Consider the following 22202-nt stretch of genomic DNA (forward strand, 5'->3'; position numbering starts at 1 on the left):
CAGTGCAGCATGTTTCCTTGAAACTACTTCTTTAATTTGTTAAGCTACCCAAATTAGCATATTAGAGATCCATGCAAGTCCCAAGATTTTAAAAAAATGTATCCACAATGTCTGCATGGCTAGACAGTCAAAAGGCATCTCAGCTCCACAACTGACTCACTGACCCTGGAAATGTCAGTCTCTATATTTTGTTTGCATAAGAAAGGGAGGGAAATTAAGGAGGGGGGATTTAAAGTTATGAGACTACAAGTAATTTCAGAACATCTGAAAATAAACTCACACACATTTTGCAATTCTACACACAGTTGCACTGCCAGGGTTGTGGGGGACGTATCCCTTTTACCCTCTGGGGCCTCCCTCACCCAGTCCTGGGCACTCCACCCATTTCTCACTCCTTGCCAGTGCTTTCGCTTTCTGCACCTGCACTCTTTCTCTCCCACCATTCTTGGCATGGTACTCGCACCCAGCACTCTCTCTTTCTTCACTCTTTCTCTTTCCCCCTGCCCTGGTGTACATTCGCTCTCTCTCCTTCCATTCTTACCCTTTCCCTCTCCAGTGCTCACTCTCCTCTCCTCACCACTGGCAACAGCATCTTTCCTTCCTCTTTTACTTTTTAGAAAAGGTCAGGTTTACTGCAGAGGTATTAGTCATGCTAATATCCTCATTTCCTGAACGCCTCTGGATCCACATGAGGCCACCTAGAGGCTCTTTGGAGAAATGAAGATGCTGGGTTCAACTGTGGCTTCCTCTGCAGCGCGCCTGACCTCTTCTATGGAGAAACAAAGAAACCGGGCACCACCGGGTAAAGGGAGGAAAATGAATATCTGGGACAGGGAGGAGGAAAAGAGTGGAGAGAGCACATTGGTGGTGGGTTCTTGCCTAACGTTTTTTTTTTTTTTTAAAAGACCATCACTGACATGTGTAGTGACTGCATTTTGGGGCCCTCTAGGGGCCAGGACCCAGGACCAATGCCTGACGGTCCAGCTCTAGCTGTGTCTCTGTCTACACAGAGACAAAATAAACTAAATTCATGGGGTTCATATATATGTATCCAACAGTGCAGAGTGTAGGGAACCTGTGTTGGTTATCACTTAGCACTTTAATATAGCTAAAATAGCATGATGGAATCTCATGTGCATAGATGCTCAGGTACTGCCACATGGCTCTTTTTTGAAGAGGAGAATGAGAGAAAACGGAATACTGTGTTCAATTTCCATCTTTTCTTTTAAGCTCGTATTTGACTTTGAAACAGACTATGAAGACATAGGAAACACGTTCCCCACAACTAATACTACTTGAGCAACTCAGAAGCCAGTAGTGTTCTAGGATTCTTCTTCACCTGCAATGTATTACAGAGATATTTTACAAATGTTTACACAAGAACATTTATACTCCAGAGCAGCAGCTATAGAAAAGCCCGGATGTGCTTGAACAAAGCCTACATAGGTTTTGTTCCATATCAGCCATCAAAACTCTTGTGTTCATGTGGTGCTCTGAATCAAGGCTAATGGATTTAAGAACCACTTAAGAAACATTTAATCCATTTAAAAAACTGAATTCTACATGCATCAGACCTCAGTGAGTTTCTTCATTAACCCACTCCACCCGCCCCCAAATAAAAAACAGCTGAGGTACTGTAACTCAGTGAATAGTGGCATTTTGATGATACAAGTTGAAATCATTTGCAGATTCATCTAAAAGTATTTCCTAAGATAAACCACACTGGTTCCCCTTAAAGAGGACGAATGGAACATCAAAAAGAAACCATTTTTCTGTTGCAGTAATAGATGTGCAGCAGCTTATGAACATTTGCTAGTCAGAACAAGCACTCATTCCTCGGGTACTGTCTCCTGTTTAGTTTCTCCAAAACCGCATATTAAATTTACATTAGCAAAAGTAATTTTTCATATATGATCCCCTGAAATCAGGTCACTTCTATTTCATCAGTGATACTCAAAGCTCCTGTTTACAAAATCTACCCTGCACACATCTGGATTGAAACACTGCTCTGTGACTTCTTAGCTCATGTCACTGGGCAAATTCACACAGCTCCAATCGTGGCTGATAGCAGCAATTCACAGGCAAGCTAAACTTTAAAAAGTCAGCAAAAAGGTTCAAAGGCACAAGGATGAACTTTAAGGAGCAACTTTCTTAATCAACTTTTGATGCCCACATATGAATCAGCATTGTAAATTAACAAAACTCCCAGGCTCCCAAATAATTATTTTTAAAGGATTAATTACTACTCTGTGTCTCTGTCAGCGACTAGGAATGTACATTAAGCATGCTTGTGGATTCAGGACACAATTCAATGATTTCCACACCTTCCATTTCTAAAAGATTTGTGTGTGTGACCCCAAGCCACGCCGAACCGAACTTTAAAAAAAAAATGAAAAGGGAGTTGTTCAGCATCAGCACTTGTTTACTTACATCTTGTTTTCTTCTGAATTACCAGAACAGCAGAAAGCTATTAAGCAAACCAAGTACTGAATGGTGTATCTGTACATCCCTCTCTTTTTTAGGCCAATTTTTCACTTAGCAAGAAACAGTCTTGTACAGATCTCAGTTTTGTCACTGGTTAGATATAGAGCAGTAAAACTACAACATGAAGGCTGATACTCTGGAATCAGGCTGCTTTATCCCAGCATTTTCATCATAAATTAACATGGCCAATAACTTAAAAAAATAGTAATACCAAGTTTCTTCAAGCTAGAAGATTTTATGCTAAGATGGTTATTTTTTCCTTTCAATTCTACACACTTGACATCTGAGTAAGGAATGATGTAGTCATTATTACTTATTCCATCCATGAGATTAAAAGTGTTAATGCATCTAAATGCCTTTGAGATTTCCTTAACATTTTTATATACACAGAAATGTTCTTTTTCCACACATATTTACATGGCAAAGTTTTTTGAAGAACCACTATGTCTACATCTCTACAAGTGTACCTAGCCCATCTGAGCTGCTTCTTCCTTGTACAAAATTTCACAGAAGCTTTGGGAATAAAATTTAAAGGACAATTCAGTGATGTAAATGAACCGTGTCATATATTTCAGACTAAGAAAAGTGGCTATTAAATGATATTGGAACTTCAGGGTAAGGTTTTTGGAAACAGCTTACACAGTAGAGTTTTACATCCCTCTTTTCAGCTGTTATGACGGAATAGTATTTTTCAGTTTACAGATTTTTTTCTTTTTATACATACAGAAAGCATGTACTTCAGGCAGTAGAAGTCAAAATTTAGCTCATCCTCCTCGATAGATGCTGGTCAATCGTTCTAGTTCTTTGCAGTTGTCCATGGAGATGGCTTCTGCTTTCCTTCGAAGACGTTCATCCCGGTACACTTTTGCTGCATACAGTAAATCCGTTTCTTTAAAAACAAGAATCAAGTGTCAGAATATGACAATAGCTAACATCTGACATCTAATTCTTCTGTGTTTTGTTTTCTTCTGTTGGATCTCCACTAAAACAATAAGAGGAGCCAATCCAAAATCACGGAGCATGGCAACTTTGCTTCCACCCCAACCTTTCATACACTGCTTCCATGGTGCCCAACTGCTTATCCACACAGATAGACAATCTCTCTAGTACTGTTCAGGTGTTCCAAGAGAAAATGTGAAGGCTTGAAGTGTGTACTGGGATGGGCCCTAGCATGCTTGCACCAACCTCTAAGTCACCGGGCAGGCTGGCAGCACTCCCTACTCAGTTCAGACCTTGCTGAGTTGAACCAGCATGCTCTGAACAGGAGTTCATGTGCCCTTGAATGTGAGTAAAGCTCTCATGCAAACACACTTCCTTATCACAGTTCCTGATTGCGTAGAGAGCTCTACTCAAATTGAAGTGAACGTGAGTAGAACTCTCTGTGCAACTGGGAACCCTGATCAGGCAGGTTTCTGGAGCAATGCAATATTTCAGTATTACACCTATATATGAACAACATTAAACATCAGTTGAACTTACTTTGCTGTCTTTCCTTCCAACAGTTATTTCGAATGTTCGACACATAGTCCTCTTCCACACTCTTTTCCACCTTCTGCAAATTTACACCTTTGTATTCATTTTTAAAGTCCTTGTTGACATAATAAGCAACACCCAAGTTTTCTGTCTGCATCTGAATGGTCTGCCCTGATGCCCTGCAAAGAGATTCCATACTGATTGTCAGCCTGGGTGAATATCCCAAACTGTACCGTTAGTAAAGAAAAGTAATGAGGGTTTCAAATTTGCGTCAATGTAAATAAAATGTCCTGGGAAAGGCTCTATGTACATATTACTTAAGGGATGGCATATAGCTGTAATAAAACTCCTCTTTACAACATTGGTTGCTGTAAATATTTTTTGTTCTCCTTTCCCAAATCTAGTTTCCTTTGAACATTTGCTGAAAAAGTTTTACTCTTTAAGGTGGCCTAAAAATAATGTTAAATTAAAACAATTAAAAAGGTAGGTATACCTATTTTAACTACAAAAATAAATCTGTAGGGACAGTTTTCTTTGGTAAAGAGAGGACTGGCATTTTTGTAAAAGATCTTTTTACTTAAAATCTTAAATTTGTATTAATTACACCCTTCCTCAAAGGAGCTCAGGGCAGTGTAAATAGTCCCACTTTTACTCAGTTAACCAGCCTGTTAGATAGGTTAGGCTGAGAGAGATTGAATAGTCCAAGGTCACCCAATAAACTCTGTGGCTGACTGGGGATTTGAACCCGGAACTCCTTGTTGTAAGTCTAATACTCTAGCCCAGGGGTGCTAAACATGCTTTGATCTGGGGCTGGATTCCTGCCCCTCAGGACCAATGTGACAGGCCAACTGATGTCAGGGGCGCAGGCCCCTCCCCCATAGGCTTCATCCCACCCTTCACCCATTTTGCTTTTCTTCACACAGAGAGAAAATCACCCATTTTGCTTCTTCTCTCTGCAGAGATAAAAGGATTCAGCTGGTGTTCGGAGCAGCTCCTTTAAGCACTGGTGAAGTCCCTGGCTTTGTGTGGTGCCCCAACTGGGATGACAAGCAGTGCATGAAGCCAAATCCCCGCCGTTATCTCCCATCAGTAATCAGAGGTAACCGTGGGGATTCCTCTGTCCCAGAGGACAGGGCTTGGAGACAGGGCTAGTCCATCCTTGCTCAAACTGGTGCCCTCCAGATGGCTAGGGATTATGGGAGTCCAACACATCTGCAAAGAACCAGGTAGAGGAAGGCTGATCTAGCCACTACACCACATTGGCTTTCAGCCTAAGAAGGAAGGAAATATAAGGTCTAGCAGCTAATGCAAGCAATGGGCACCCAAAGACAGAAACCCCAAATTGAGCTGCCCTCAGGGAAGCTTCTCCTCAAGCCACTCCAAAAACTAATAGCCTTCTCCTTGCAGTGCTGGTGTTTGATTTTCAGTAAACCCTTTACCTTCCATGTGGTTAGGTTTGCTAAAATCTGTTTGGAGCTTGTCATAATGAAATGGGCATTCTGTTAAGCTGAATTGCTCCATTAATTAGGAGACCCCACCTTCTTTTCACCACCAGATACACCCACAGCTGAGTGTCCTTTCGGCTTTGGCCCAGCCACTTCACTCTTTCTGGCACCACTTGGAAAAACCCTCTGCTCTTCCCCAGTAGTATATTGGACACCTTCCGACCTGAGGGGCTCATCTTCCAGCGTCATATCTTTTAGCCTTGTGATACGTTCCATGGGGTTTTCTTGGCAAGAATACTGGAGTGGGTTGCCATTTCCTTCTCCAGTGGACCACATTTTGTCAGAACTCTCTGACATTACCTGTCTGTCTTGGGTGGCCCTGCACGGCATAGCTTATGGCTTCACTGAGTTACGCAAGCCCCTTTGCCACAACAAGGCAGTGATCCATGAAGGGGTACTATGTTATATATTACTATGTACCATTGCATTAATATATACCCTACTAAGGGTGAAATCCTATGCATGTTTAGACACAAAAAAGTCTTACAACTCCCAGCATGCCCCAGTGAGCCATACTGGCTAGGGTAAGTTGGAAGTTGTAGGACTTCTTTGTGCTTAAACATGCATAGGATTGCACCTTAATAGGAGTAACTACTAGGAAGAAGGCCATTTCCTTGAAACGATCCAGACAAGAAAGTTAAGTAAAACTTTGTTTCCCCACTATCACCACCCAGATTTCCAGTTCCAAAAGTCAATCTCTGAACCATTTTCTTCATTTTGGATTCTTTCCTGTTGACAAACCTGGATAGTTTACAAACACTTATTTATGTATTTATTTATTGCATTTATACCCCGCCTTTTTTCCTCTTGCAAGGAACCCAAGGTGGCTTACATTATCCTCCTCCTCTCCATTTTATCCTCTCAACAACAACCCTGTGAGGTGGGTTGGGCTGAGAGTCGGTGACTGGCCCAAAGTCACCCAGTGAGCTTCCATGGCCGAGTGGGGACTAGAACCCGGATCTCCCGGCTCCCAGTCCAACACTCTAGCCACTACACCACACTGGCTCTCAAACACTGGAGGGCCAATTATATTATCTCTGACTTGATGCACACAAGAGAAAAAAAACCCTTTGCAATATGCAAGGGTTGAAAAAAATGCAGAATCAACACAGTTATTTCAAAATGTCCATGTTCATTATACACATATCATTACTTACGATCTTGGATATAAAGAATAAGGAGGATTGGACACCATCAACTGGCTCAGCAAAGAGACAAGGATCAGCACAATAATTGGCATCAGCTGAATAAACATAGAGAAGCCACCCTGGAAAATTAAAAAAACTGAAAATGAAAAAATTGAAAATGAAAAGAAAAACTGAAAATGAAAAAACCGAGAAGGCATATAACTTAGAGTGACAATATTTTTCAAAATCCAATTAATCCAATCTGAAATATCAAACCTTGGAACTGACCTGAAATACTGCTCTTTGTTAACTTTGTGCCTCATGCGTTCAGTGCAAGAGTTTCACTATTGTGGCCCATATCCTAATTCAGGCTGCAATGCCATTAGGGTGGCCAGGTGCAAAAGAGGGCAGGGCTCCCCAAAAGAGGAAATTTCAGCAGGTGTAGCTTGGTATGCAAGCTACATGTGCCAAAATTCCCTCTTTCACGCAGCTATTAAAGATACAGAAGCCTGGTCCTCTTTTCATCCAGCTACCCTAAATGCTATGCCTACTTACCTGGAAGTAAGCCACAATGGATACAGTTGGGCTTACCTCTGAATAAACATGCATAGGATCCCACCATTAAGAGTATTAGCAACAAACAGTATCAGTATTCTGTTATTCTTTCTTTGTATCTGTTTACAGGCATAGATTGGGACAACTCAACTGCAAGACATGTTCCTTTTTACTTTTACTCTAAGGAAAAATATCTCAGAAATGATAAGCCTGAGTAAAACTCCGCTGAGGACAAACATACATCACCCCTCTCCTCTTCTCTTTCATGTCCGCTATGACGATGCTGATTATGACTGTAGCCAGACCGTCCATTAGAAAAGGAATGTACGCTACCTATAGCAGAAGGAAATATTCAAAAGATCATACTGAGGTGTGGGGAGAAACACAAGATGAAAGTACTCAGCTGTTCTCATATTGAGGCAGCATCACAGACAATGTAACATGCCATACAAAATGGCAGAAGAACAGCACATAACACTTGGCCTTTTTGGCGACAGGACATGGTTTTGATCAGGAGGTATCATTTAGTAGACCATTGGTTGCTGGTGGGCAAGATAAGCTTTCAAATTTCACAAACCTGTTCCTTCAGGTCTGGGAAAGGCAAACTAAGTTCCAAACAATGCATCAGGCAGCATTAAATATTTTGTGCGAGTTCCGCTCTCATCCTATGGGAGCCTTGCCATTACTATCCTGTTAGCAAGCAATTACCACTATGCTATTTATTTGGTGTCAAGCCTGCTAGGTGCTATGCAAAATACAAGTGTATGCTACTTCAGGACAGGGGATCCAGAAGAGATTTGAGATTGGCAAGTGAATGGCAGAGATAATATTGAGCAGACTTTCCTAACCTGGTGCCCTCCAGATGTTTTGGATGAAAACTCCCATCACCGCTGACCACTGGCCATGATGGCTGGGGGTTATGTAAGAGGGTGTCAGATGGTGGTGATGAATGGAGGCTAAGTGATGAACACCTTGTTTCAGTGGGTAAATTACCTGTTGGAAATGCCCCTCCAAAGAACATGTTGAAGAGGTCTTCTGGAGTAATGTCTGCTTCACACCCTCTGTGGAAGTTAAATCTACCATTGCCAGGATGAGTGCACGGCTCTTCACTGCCTGTGAGATCATACTGCTTTCGCTTTTCTGGATTGCTTAACACAGCATATGCGTTTCCAATCTCTGAAAGGGGTGGGGGGAGAATAATCATAGACATCTATAGAGGCAGAAAGTCCTACATTGTTTAAAAGGAACCATATGTTTTCCTCCATTTCTCCCCTTCAACAACATCTGGGAACAAATTTGACATTGCTATGGTGACAAGGTCAACAGGTATCACAACCCAGTGGATATTCAGTAAAGTATGAATTTGTGTTCTTTTGCTCTAACTGTTGTGTTTTGCCTTGGCCATGCCTAGCTGATTTTTAAAAACTGTTTATTTTAATAGCAGATCCTCCTGCCATATCACAAACTGCTGTTTAAAGCTACTTTGGATACAGCATGCAGGACTGTTGTTCAAGACTCACAAGACTGAAGTCCCTTGGGGAACTCACCAGCACACCAGGGTGAGCAAGTCTTTGATCTTGGCAATGATCAGGGAGGGAGCTTGCATTACAGCAGATAAATTAGGCTGCTGGGAAAATGTGCAGTACGTTTTTCAGAAAGGGTCTGCATTCTCTAACTCTGAATGGCAACAGCAAGGATTTCTTCCCTTTCCCTTCCCAGTAATCTGATTGGTGAGGTATGGCTGCACCATTTTAGTCTTGATGTGCAAAGCTGCTTCCTCCATGTAATCTCTTTTATTTCCTGTCCCAGCACTACCCTGCTCCTGGAACTCAGCAGAAACAGCTAAGAACCACTGAAACCCCAGCCTCCATCTCTCACCCCAAGAAGGTATTTCTTTCAAATACCTCCCAGTCAACAAACCCCTGCACAGCTTCATTCCAACTGCAGGTAGAATTTTTTTAAAGGGCTGCTTTGTAAATTGGCTCAGGAAGGAAGGTTTGTGTTGTAAATTGGCTCACTGAGCAGGCCATGTCAAATATCCGTTTTACTTCCCTCAGCTATTTAGTGTCTGCTTCCTTCGCTCTGTATCTTCACTTCTGCAGTGTTTCTCCATTCCCCAGATCCACTTGCAACTGCCCCCTCTCTCTCCCTCTCACTTTCCACACTCGCAAGAAAGAGACCCCTCCAGGCTTTTTATACCAACTCCTTTTTGTTGTTCCCGGTGGCTCATTACAAAAGAAAAGAAACAAAAATGGGTTGTGAAGGGTTAACTGCTGCAGGGGATGAAAGCATGCACACCATGAAGTGGAGTTCTTTGGAAGAGAGGATTTGAAAATAGATACTTGCTGTGCTAAGGCTTGCAAAGGAAGGGGTGGGGGGTTAATTTTCAGAGAGAGACCTGCAGAGGACTCACGTTTATAGGGACCAATGCCATCTGCAATGTTAGCACTTCTCCTTAATTCTGTGGCAGTCTGCACTTAGTTGGGGGAAAGGCACTCTGCATGTGTTCAGAGGCATGTTTACAATATTTGTTGCTGGTTAGTAGAAATAATTTTTGGCTACCAAGCTCAGACATAATTTGTAGATCCCTGGCCATGTGGATTTACAGTGGGATTCCAGCCCATGTTTCTCACTAGCAGAGGAAATATTGTTACCACTGTATAAAAAACTGGTGAGACCCTCTTGATGACTACATGAACCGTTTCTTTCGGACAGTTTAAAAAATATATTATTATAAAGCGTATGGTTTGTTTTTGCAAGCCAAGGCTTACCAACGTATGTGTGAGGATCTGAATAATTGTGAATGGAAGGAAAATAGCCACCAGCACTAGTTTGCGCAAGTGCTGCTGAATGAGTTTGTGCAGTGCAGAATAGGTAGGTTCTACAGCAGTTCTTATGCTTCAGCTTGCCTAAGCGGAAGAACCTATTTGGATTTAGTTACATTTTTTTCACGTGGTATAGAACAGCTCTTTGGAGAGAAGACACCATTAGAATGCAACAGGGCAACTTTGGATCCAACCCACCATAGAAAAGATGTGCATTATTAGCGTAACCACTTGGGCAGCAGAGGCACACCACTGCTGTCCTGAGACATTTTCTCTACAGTGACTTATAAAATATTACTTTTAAAAGCATCTGTTGCTCCTGGTGCATGGTTTTTGTCTGGATGAAACTTCAGAGCAAGCTTTCGATAAGCTTTCTTCAAGTCTTCTTCACCTGCATCTTTGGACACTCCAAGGACTTCATAGTAATTTTTACATTTCTTTATACTGCAGAAGAGCAAGAGGTAATTGTTCAAACACAAAAATTTGATGTAATGCAAAACAATCCAACATCAGAACAACTTGAAAAGTAAGTTCATTTTACATAATTTTCAAGCTTACAAAAATAGATTCATCTTACATTGCTTTGGCACAACAGTCTCTGTATCTACTGTATTTCAGTCTTCATGCTTATTTTATCAGTTATGTTACTGTACATATGTATGAAAGGGAGAAAATTTTCTTATGTCAGCAGAACTCTTAACAATATCTTTATTACTGAAATGTGAGTCACAGTTAATAAAATACTCATTTACTTTTTAAGACTAGAATTTATTTAGAGAGCAATAATGGAGAAATTTATGACTATTCCCCATGTTCCTTTTGCAATAATTGAACATTTAAAAAACATACATAAAAGTATGTCTTATGCTGATAATTTATTTTGTTGTAGAAACAATGAAAACTATGGGATTCCAAAAATAATATTCATCCAATATTACAGTTACTTGAAAAGCTCAAGTGGACAGCATTTTGATCCTTAGACCTGTTATAATATCAATGTTCAGTGGAAAAGGTCAATATTAGGTCAGTGATGTAACAACTAAGAAGAAAGAGGTGGCTTCAAACACTAGAGACTGCTAAGAAAAAGTTCCAGGGACAGAAAGCACAACTGTACTTCACAAGAATGGACCAGAAAAATGTCGATGGTTCACAAGCAAAGCTCTCATGTCTTCTCCCTGGATCAAAGGGCACTTCTTATCTTATTGCAATATAATCTAAGAAGTCTTTGGCTGACTCATGAAATGGCTCTTTATTTAGAACTACTGAGGTACTCCTAACCTAAAAGCAGATAGGTGAGCTATTGCTGTAGAAATTAAATCACAGAATTCTCCTCCACCAAGACACTTAAGTATTTTTTTAATCATCTGTGGATTAATAAGAAGCAAACTATCTACATGAACTGTTGCCTAAATGACTGACAGATACACATCATTCTACTGAAGAAATAATAGTAAAACCTCTGTTAGGTAATTTGTAAGGCTAACAAAAATAATCCAATGGATCCAAACATTTGTAACATCTCAAAGTAAATCTGAATATTTTGTAACACCACCAGCAAGGAGCTGTACGGTACCTCCTAGGCTAATAGGCTTATAGTGTCCTGTCGTTTTCCAAGAGGAAAGCACACTCCTGCCCCAGCCTCATCTTAGGTCTCTCTTTGAAGGGCAGCCAAGGGCAAATTGAGGGAACTTCTGGAGGAACACTGATCTTCAAGTTAATTGGTTTCAAAAGAACTCTTTGAACCGGCACAATGCTAACACAGGAAAGTAGTATAGTAGTTCCACCTCACACTGACAGCCGTGAAAGAGATCAAGCTGCCAATTTTTTTTATATCTAAGGGGCGAAATCCAACAAATCCACTCCATCAATAGAAGGCATCTGTCAGCAGAACGGGGAGGGGTGTGATTCTTCAGTGATCCCTCCTCCATTTAGCCCCTCCATCTGCTACATAGGGTTGGGGGACTGTCCGGGGGGCGGGGGGAGATAGGGGGAATAACTGGAAATTGAGCCTCTCACCATTTTGCTGTTTGAAGCCTTTCATTGGCAGAGGGAATTAACTGGATTCTACCCAATGAGCTTAAATGCAATTGTAGATACTCCTGGGACACCGGCATTATCGTAAGATAGAGATATCCACTGCACTTATATGCAGCTTTTGCTTGTTGGGTCATTTTGGAGATGCTTGCTCTTTACTAGATGGAAAGCAAGCTTTTACATTCATTAACAGTCTGCAAATGAAGTTTAGCTCACATGAGAAGGCATTATTCTCACCAGGCATCTTTTGCTCAACAAAATTAGCAGCCTTCTGCTCAGCTTCTTTTGGTGTTCCTGCATGTTCTCAATACTTATGCAATCAATAAAGAGTTATTGCATGTTGCACTGCTCCCAGTTGAGCCACACTGTCACTGAGCAACACTCTGTTGAAGAGCTACAATAATCTGCTGGTGAGCACTCTCTCTTGTGAATAGGATAGGGAAGGGGAAAAAAAAAACAAGACTAAGGTGCTTGTTTATAGTTCTGCCTATCAAAACATATTATTAGACTCTATCCTGGCAATAATATGCTAAATCCAGTCACTTGACAATTTGATCTGTTTCACAATTTCCTCTCTTATGTTTCTTAACACATCTTCAGACATTCAGGGTAAAGATGTACATGCAACCTGAGTGTTGTGGAAGTAGCTTTGATACACATTCGCTGCCCTGAAAACATGGGAGTCCTTGTGATGCAGTGGTTAGAGTGCCAGACTAGAATTGTGGAGATCCAGGTTCAAATTCCCACTCAGCCACGAAGGTCACTGGGAGACTCTGTGTCAGTCACATAACCTACCCACAGAAATTAACTGGGGGTGAAGAAAAACATTGTCCACCTCTATGAGCTCTTTAGGAGGAGGGCAGGATAAAAATGAAATCAAATAAAATGTCTCTGAATGCAGCAAATGTGTGACTAGGCCATTTCCACCATGCTTTAGAACAGCCTTTCCCAACTTGGCACCTTTCAGATGTTTTGGGCATCACCTCTCATCAGCCCCAGCCAGTACGTCCAATGGTCAGGAACGCTGCTGGGAGTTGTAGTCCAAAACAGTTGGAAGGCACCAGTTTGGGGAAGGCTGAGTTAGAATGATCTATACTTATCACGTACAGAAATTTCAGGGCATGGTATTTACCATAGGATTTCTCTTCCATTCCAGGGTGATAATGCAGTGTATTTTTGATTATCTTTCTTTGAAATGTGAAGGGACTCCAAGAATAGTTAGAATCTATAGGACCAAGAAGGCCCATGCTTCAGATTAGGTTGTATTTTCCTATTCTATAAACAATTATAATGTAATAATCTAATTGCAGTTAAAGACATACCGAACTGATTGTGAACAGAATAAAGGTTATTCTAATGTATGCATAAAATCAAAAGAACTAGAACAGAATATTTGCAACTGCAATTTGGGAGTAGAATATGTATATCCTGTTCAAGTTAAAAAGTCTTCAATGTTTGAACATTTCAAAGGATTGACACAGCTGCTACTTATACATGTAGAATTTTCTTAGCCATCACATCTGCTATGTTTCAAACTATTCCAAATTATATCAGGCTTCAACTGATATTACCAAGGCATTTTGTTATCACAGCAGTAGTAGGCTCAACCCAGGAGATCTTCTAAGTTGAATCTATGAGATTAGCTCTTGTGTAAGAACATACAAGAGTACTACCCAAAAGGATTGACTTAAACACCTGGTTTGCATGTAATCACAACCCATCAGTGTGCACGCCTGCAGCGCGCTCACCTCTTCCACTTTTATTCAGCAACTCACGATTGGCTCCTGTTGAGCGTGATGTCTGAACCCAGACTGCTGGGTTGTTTTGCCCCTAAAGTTTGCCCCCGAGTTTGGACATCACATTCAGCCGGAGCCGATTGTGGGCTGCTGAGCCGATTGTTAGTGGCTGAGTAAAAGAGGAAGAGCCAGGCGCTCTCTCTCTTGCTTGTCCCCTACAACCCATCAATTTTTAATTAATGGGTTGACGTTAAGTGTACATAGCACCAAATCCTTTTGCAAGGAGCAGCATTATGTTCTCAAATTAAGCCAACATTCTCAAGTACAGAATCACACTGGCCACATTTGAATGGGCACTTCTTTATCTAGACTCCTGGGCTGTATTATCAGTACTATCAAAGAAGTGAACAGTTTATAAAGCAATACCTTTGTACTCCTTCCACTTGATCTTTGGTGTAGGTCTTCCCACTTTCACCTGCAGCAGATGCACTGCTGTCCTTCATGCTATTAGGTTTACTCTGATCACTGTCACTTGCTGGCTTTCGACAGTAAGTGCCACTCCCTGCAGCACTCCCATTCTTCATAATTGCTTCGAGTAACACTACAGAGAAAAAAGATGTAAGCTATATAAGTATAGATATTGTTGATAAAAGAGACATATGAAAGATAGGATCCAACAATGTAATCCTAACCTTAAGGAATTGTTCTAGGTACGCCATTTTTTAAGGGGCACTTGACTCATGACAATTTTCCAACATACCTCAGGAAACAAAATTCAATTTTAGCTTTAGCAAGCATGAGCCAAAAATAAATACCAAGTGTTTCCAACCTTGTCTCCCGCCCTGCCCCATCCACACACATTCACAGAGGTTACACATCTATCTAGAAAGAGTAGCAGATGTGAAGCAGATCTTGTTCCCGGTCACCTGATACCACCATCCTTCTGGGTGATCCAGATATTGAATTATTTTTGACCAAAAGGGAAGTTATTTGCTTTTATCCCCAAGGACAGTAACCTAAACAGTTACAAAGCTTTAAAAAATGAAATTGAACAAACAGAATGCATTCTCATTCCTACATTTGCTATTAGTTGATGCAACCAAAAAAATACATGCTGACACCTACACATGGGCATTCCTTCCTGGTTTGACAAAATATCTGACAGTATTCGAGCAATCTACTGACTGATGTTCCAACCCTAAAACTCCCAACTAATGTAATTTTGAAGCTATATAATGTGCATTTATTAATATTCACTTACAAATACATACTTAAATTAGTAAAAAAAAAGATTAAGATGGTGCAAGCTCTACTGAACGCAGCGGGATTAATTTCTCGTAAATATGCTTAGGATCACTGTAATTCTCTTTTCACCACCCAAGGAATCCCACACATTTCTACCCCCTGCTTCGATACAGAAGAGTGCATCATTATTATTGGCATGCAATAATAAATACATAAAAAGTTATTATTTTTAATCACTATCTATTCTTTTAGCCCCTAACAAAATGGTGCAGAGCATTTCAGTAATACTGCCAAGAAAGATGTCAGAAAAATGATGCACAACAACTGATAAGTTTATCACAGAAATCTTGCTTAGGGCGCAATCCTATCTAGATAGGCGGCTGCCTCCGAACTCGGAGGTGACTGCCTATCCAGAGCAAGGCAGGAGATGCACGGGGGGGGGGGGGGGATTGTTCTCTGTGTACCTCTCCTACCCTGCTTTTTCTGCTAGACAGCTGTTTTTGGTTGTCTAGCTGCGGGAAGGCCGAGCAGGAGAGCAGGCTGCTGTACGACACATAGGATGTCATAGGATGTGTCGTACAGGCAGATCCGCTCTCCCTGCCCTGGAACGCCCCCAGCCCTGCCCCTTTACAGCCACTCTGTGCTCCCCTTCCGAGCATGGAGATGGGGCTTCTCTGCGCTGCCTCTGAGGCAGCGCAGATGCGTGGGGAGGTTGGTTCCTGGAAAACAGCATATCCTATGGCTGTCTAGCCACTGTGTAGCGGCCATAGGATTCCTCCCTTAATTGCTGAAAAAGAAGAAGAATGTATTGTCAGAGAAACAAGAGCCAAATACACCTGCTCTGTTGAAACTGGTTACACCAGAAACGTGAGGAAAGAGTTGGGTCTTTGATGGATTAAGATAAATCCATTTTCTGACATTTCATTGCTAATCAATACCTGCTGGTTATTGATATATTAGTCCCAGACACTGAAGAAGTGCAAAGATGGGATAGTTTTTAATTAGGCCACTATCAACTGTTAAGAGAATATACACTTTTGAAACTCATAGGGCTTCAAACAATATGAGGTGAGTGAAGATAGAAAAAGCAACACATATACTGTAGGTAGAGTGTAGGGTTACCAACCTCTTCTTTTTTTTTTTTTTTACCAGCTACTCCTTCTATGCCTTTAACAACAGGTTGATTGAAAAATGTTAGCAGGTTATAGTGCTTATCACCATACTATGAAAAGGTTCACCTGCTGATTTCTACAGATAAAACTGCTTTTAAAGTTACATGTTGGGTTTTTTTCTGGTCTGTTTTCAGTCCTAACAAGAAGAAGTATTAGGAACTGAATTCCAATACAGCAACATATTATTGCAAGAATGCCCACGAACAGCTCAGAAACAAAAAAAGGGCAACAAATTCACTACAGGATTCAAATCATAGTTAGCAAAAAGGTTTTCATGTTCCAGGTTAATGACTTGAGAATGACTCAAGAATCAAAACATCCAACAGATTTTTATTAAATCCACCATAAGATATATACTACTTGCATGTAAGTAAAGCAGATATATCAGCTTCTGACTTGGCTTTAATATACCTTAGTGATGCAGACATATCCATCATTGTGTTGAACTGGAATTGTCAGTTACAATGGTACAGTAAAGTACAATATTATTTCTATCATGAATTCAAATCTATAAGTGGACATCTTGATAAAGAGAACTTTCACTCTTGTAAAGCCCTTGAAATACTTCTACAATCAAGAGCTTATTACATTGCCCTCTGCTGAGTCTGCCTTTGATTGTGGAAAATCCAATCCACTTTCTTGCTTGCATGTAGTTGCTATCATATGATAGAACCATGCTATGACTTTGCTAAAGCAGGCCCTCTCAAATTATATCATCAGACATGTCTATACAAGAGCCTATACAAAAGTTCCATGTTCCTGGCTTGAAACTATCATGTAAATACACTGAATCTATCTATCAGACCTCTTAAGCCCTAGCCAGGCATCCTCATAATATCATATCACACATTCTGTTTACCTAGATAGACATCATTCCACACAACAATGACCACTTCTGCGTCCAACAGGTAATTAATTATGTGAGACAGGGGTGGGACAACACATAACACAATTACAAACATATTACATGTATAAAACCAATTCAAATTCAGAGCTAAAAAAGAAAAATTTGTTTAAAAGCCTGGAAAATAAAGGACTTCACCTAACACCAGAAAGATGTTTTGGACTGCAGCTTCTATCATCCCTGGCCACTGGCCACACTGGTTGAAGCTGATGGGAGCTGTAGTCCCAAACATCTGGAGATCATCACATTGGAGAAGGCAGATCTAGCAGCTGCACTGGAACCTGATCTCTCCTTTTTCTTTTGATGCACCTGCTCTGGTAGGAGAACTTAATATTTGTATCTTAATACAAGAAGCTCAAGACCTGATGTGGCTATATATGCTCTTGAGTTTAAAGAGGTGGAGAGCTCTGATCAATAGATTCAGTGTATTTACATGATAGTTCCAAGCCAGGAACATGGGACTGTATAGGCTGCTGTACGTTTGAAGCCAGCAAGTTCTGTGGACTTATTTGCAAAGCTAAAATAACATGCTGTCTCATTTACCCCAGCACTATTATCGACACTATGTCATCTTGCAGCTGAAGAAAGGCTTAAAAGAAGTCTTTATTGACACTTGGATTTTAATCTGAAGCAATGCTGTGATCATGTTACACATGTATCACGAAGGCCCAGTTCTAGTGCCTACTGCAACTTGCGTTCCTGCTGCTAGATCTATTGAAGTAAACAGTAGTTTGAACAAGAGCAACTCCCCACAGACTAAAATAATTGAGTAGCATAAGGCCTTTCGGCTGGCTTAATATAGATGCTTTCAGAAGGAAACATAGATATACACACTGTTCATTTATATTCTTTAGGTAAATCTTCTCATCTGAGAAATTTAAACTAACCTGCTTCTGCTCGAGTTTTTAGTTATGGAGCCCAATTTAAACATGATACCAGGTGAATGAGAAGAACTTACCCATGCAGCACTCCACATGACCAGCATCTTGTTTAAACTGGACCTTCTGCTGTTACATGTGCCATGTCCACACAAAGAGCAGCGTCCGTCTAGAGTTTTAGCATTCTAACACTGCACATGCCGGTGAAGTGACCTGGTTTATATGAAGTACTGGACACAAGGAATGCCATAAGGATTTATTTTTCCTAAATGTCTGGCAGCATATTTAAATCAGACCTTACTTGTATCTCTGAATAATACAGAGCTTTGCTGGGTACACATTCAATTATGGATTTAACTGAATAAATTTTTCAGCTAAGCATTACTTGTACCTTTTAAATATTTTTATCTTTATTAATAATAGAAAGCCTACAACAGCTGCATGTCTGGCTATACTGCTATTCGCAATTCACATGGGACTTATTTTAACATGACATTCATAGGTATTAGTGGAAAGCCTCAAGGATAACATTTGCAGAACAATTTTTAAGCAAGATGTACTGGCCAAGAGCAATCAAGACACACCTTTCTTGGAGAACTCAATGCCCAGATACACTTTAGAAACATGTTGCGTTCACAGTGGATTTCCAGGGTAAGTACTGTGGTCAGGAATATGACCTGTGGTCATATTCCTGACCACAGGTCATATTCCTCTGAAAGACAGTAAGTCCTGTCTTCTGAAAACATTTCAAGAAGTAGTTTGAAACCAGCTTGAAGAACAGGGAAAGTACAATTGTGCAGAGTGTACAGAGAGGAAATAATTTGGGGGTTAGGAATAGAAAAGTAACGACGCAAGGAAATGGAAAATGGGAGAGGGATTTAGCACAGGTAGGGTACTATCAGGGTGCCCCATATGAGGATCGTTTGTGTCCTTGTGGAGATGAAGTAGTAGAAATTATAAGCCACTTTTTTTTTAATGTAGCCTCCATAGAGAGGAACGTAATAGACTACTCTGCCCTATTATGAAGAAATGCCCTAGAAGGCCATTAGAATGGTATTTGGAATTTCTTTTGGCTGGTATAAACAAATCAATGACAGAGCTAGTGGCTAAATTCTTGTTTTTCATCCAAAGGTCTCATAAGACGATTTCTTTATTTTAATTGTAACTCCCATTTTATACTTCATGTTTTAACTTTTGTATCACATTTTGTTTTAAATATGTTTATGTATTTTAACATGTATATGTTTTAATGACTATGCTTTTATTCTTCTTTCTCTTGTGTAATGATTCAATGTGTATATTTCTACATTTTAATGATTATGATTTATTTTTGTGGTTCTAATGGGTCTGTGATCATACAATAAATTTTGATGATGATTTCGAACAGGAGATTAAGGGCTGTGTGCATTTCCACAATCATACTGAGGAAACTGACACAGGGCAGATTCAGCATTCTGAGAATTTAAACTGTCACTTTAAAAGAAGTGTGCTTCTAGTCCTTAAGAATGCAGCGGTATGCTTAATGCATGTAGGCAAGGGATGAGGTAGAGGCTGAGAAGAATTTCAAGTGCTCAGGGCTTTACAGAAAAGAGCCATGCACAGCACTGGTTGGTAACAGTAAAATAATGTAAAATATGCAGACATCTTTTGAGCAAAATCTAGATGAACCTTCCCCAACCTGGTGCTTTCCAGACATTTTGGACTTCAGTCAGCCCCAGCTGACATGGCCAGTGGTCAAGAATGCTGGGGGTTGTAGTCTAAAACATCTGGAAATCACCAGGTTGGAGAAAACTACTCTAGACTATAGTGCTGCAACTTTTTTAACCCCCCCACCCCTGAGCATGGAGTATGTACACATTCAGTTCATGGACAGCTTAAAAACCTAAGAAAAAAGGAAAAGTTCCTCCTGTGCAAGCACGGGGTCATTACTGATCCCTAGAGGGATGCCTGCTTACGCTGGCATTTTCATGGCAGACTATAGCGGGGTGGTTTGCCATTGCCTTCCCCAGTCGTAACTACCTTTCCCCCAGCAAGCTGGGTACTCATTTTACCGACCTCGGAAGGATGGAGGGCTGAGTTGACCTGAGCTGGCTACCTGAGACCTGGCTTCCGCTGGGATTGAACTCAGGTCATGGGGAGAGTTTCGGTTGCAATACTGCTGCCTACCACTCTGCGCCGCAGGAACCTAAATTGAGCCACACAAACCTAAACTTGCCTATTATAACTGTTCCCCCTCTAGCAAACGACAAACTCATGAAGAGAGTGGAAATCTCTTAACATTTCTCAGTGCCCCCATGGAAACAGATTACCCATATCCCCATTACAGAAGTTATGGCAGCTGAAACAAGACTAAGGCTGCAATCCTATGCCTATGTACCAGGGAGTATGTCCCACTGAACTCACTGGGGATTTCTTTGCATAGTACAGGATTGCGCTGTATAAACAGTTTGTTTGCTCTGTAGGTAAGATCAAGTTTCAAACATTTCAACAGGTACAACTCAAACATTTCCAAGTGTTTCTCTAACAAGACTGCAAACTTTGGGGAGTTTGTAAATAATAACTGAGGAAAGGGTGCTGAACACTGGAGAGTCAGGGTGATGTTGTAGTTATAGGGTTGGACTGGGGTTCAAGTCTCCACTAAGCCATGAAGCTCACTGGGTGACTTTGGGCTAGTCACTAACTCTTAGCCTAATCTATCTCCCAGGGCTGTTGTGAGGGTAAAATGGAGAGGAGATTCATGTACATCCCCTTGGAGAAAAAAGCAGGATATAAGTGTAATAAATAAGTAAACAGTTCCCTGAATAAGCGCCACAGTTGGCTCAGCCACTATTCAACAGGAAAGAGGGGGACGGTTGCTAGAGTTGTAAAGCATTTTACATCCTTAACTGTACAACCCCAAGCATGTTTATATTGAAGTAAATCCTACTAAGTGCAATGGGAGTTGCTCCCCAGTGAGCCTGGTGAGTGTGGTTAGGATTACACCATTACTAGTTATCCCACAGATGTTATAAAACATGATGAGACTTTCTTTAACAAGGGAGCACCAGGGCAAATATTGTTTTTATTGTGAACTCACTAGGCAGCCTTACACAAGTGACTCTGAGCCTAGTTCACCCTGAAACGGAGGAATGAAAATAGTGACCTACTTTACATGATTGTCATAACCATTACTGAAGTAATGGATATGTTGAATTCTGAAAATTAGCTCTATAAATACTAAAAACTATCACCATCAGGGCCCTCATCCCGCTTGCCCCCAGTTGGCTTAATTCTCCCCAATGTGTCAGAAGAGAGGGCAAGTACGCAGGCAGAGGTGGTGTTTTGTGCACACACATCTCTCTGGGTGCCACGGAGGGAAGGGGTGGGTGGTCCCGTGAAGCTGTCAGAGTGCCAGCTGCAGCTTCTACCTGCTTCCTTGCCCTATCCCTTTGGGGCTGCCTTCCCAGACCTGGTATCCTCCAGTACCTGGCAGTGGGATTATGGGAGCTGACAGTACCAGATTGGGGAAGCCTGCCTTGGGGCAGCGCCCTAGGGCTCGATCCTCCCTACCACCAACTATGGAGAGATCATGTATACACTGACACCGGGGCCCTCTGATAAAGGCCTCTACTATTATTTTAAAACCTCCGATATCTATTCGCGAAGGAAGGCCACGCTGTCTCAGGGGCATGATGCGCTGAAATAAAGCGGCCGGCACCGACAGGAATACAAAGGCGCTCGGGCCCTGCGCGTCCCTCAGGGCGGCCTGCCGCGCTCACCTTTGGCGGTCTCGGTGGGGTAGAGCTTCTGGGCCTTGTTGAGGAAGCGCAGCGCCCGCTCTCGGTTGCCGGCCTCCAGGGCCTCTCGGGCGATTTCGATGCATTTCTCCGCCTCGTCGCGGTTGCCTTCCATGGGCCTCTCCTTCCGCCGCCTCCGCCCGCCGCAGCGCAGAGAAAAGGGGCCTGAGGGGGCCAGAGCGGCGGCGCCAGCCGGACGGGCGCCGAGGGGACCGGGCGCAGGCTGCGCCTGGGGGAGGACGACTTTGCTTGCGCAGCCTTTGGTTCACTCCGTGCCGGGCAGGCCGCTGCCAGCGGCGACCCTTCGCTGCATCGCCCTCCCTTCTCCAGTTACCGACGCCAGGCTAGAGGCGCTGCTTGAGACACGGAGCCGACCGGGCCCAAGAGCGGCTACGCCGCCGCTCCTCCTCTCGCTTCCGGGGACAGCTTGTGCAACCGGTCGCGGGGCTCGCTTTGCGCACGCGCCCGGCCCCAATCGAGCTCGCCTC

General features: G+C 41.9%; 1 protein-coding gene across 1 annotated transcript; it reads right to left on the bottom strand.

The window, feature by feature from the left end:
- Positions 1-900: 900 nt before the first annotated feature.
- Positions 901-22147, bottom strand: DNAJB14 (DnaJ heat shock protein family (Hsp40) member B14). Its single transcript, XM_084855716.1, has 8 exons — positions 21697-22147; positions 14166-14340; positions 10268-10413; positions 8138-8320; positions 7386-7477; positions 6620-6729; positions 3964-4136; positions 901-3373 (listed from the first exon to the last, which is right to left on the bottom strand). The coding sequence occupies exons 1-8, from the start codon at positions 21827-21829 to the stop codon at positions 3249-3251; spliced, it is 1137 nt and encodes a 378-aa protein (XP_084711842.1). The 5' UTR covers positions 21830-22147; the 3' UTR covers positions 901-3248.
- Positions 22148-22202: the final 55 nt, after the last annotated feature.

The sequence above is a fragment of the Heloderma suspectum genome, chromosome 5 (genome assembly GCF_057233095.1).
Source record: "Heloderma suspectum isolate Gila_16-S chromosome 5, 16-S_ref, whole genome shotgun sequence".
Classification (NCBI taxonomy): domain Eukaryota; kingdom Metazoa; phylum Chordata; class Lepidosauria; order Squamata; family Helodermatidae; genus Heloderma; species Heloderma suspectum.

Bases quoted from the DNA above. Each gene is read 5' to 3' on its own strand.
- DNAJB14 (XM_084855716.1), bottom strand. From the start codon at position 21,829: ATGGAAGGCAACCGCGACGAGGCGGAGAAATGCATCGAAATCGCCCGA. The intron at 14,341-21,696 runs GTGAGCGCGGCA...TTTTCTCTGTAG, and splicing joins CCCCACCGAGACCGCCAAAG to TGTTACTCGAAGCAATTATG. The intron at 10,414-14,165 runs GTATTGCTTTAT...GCTCTTCTGCAG, and splicing joins CAAGTGGAAGGAGTACAAAG to TATAAAGAAATGTAAAAATT.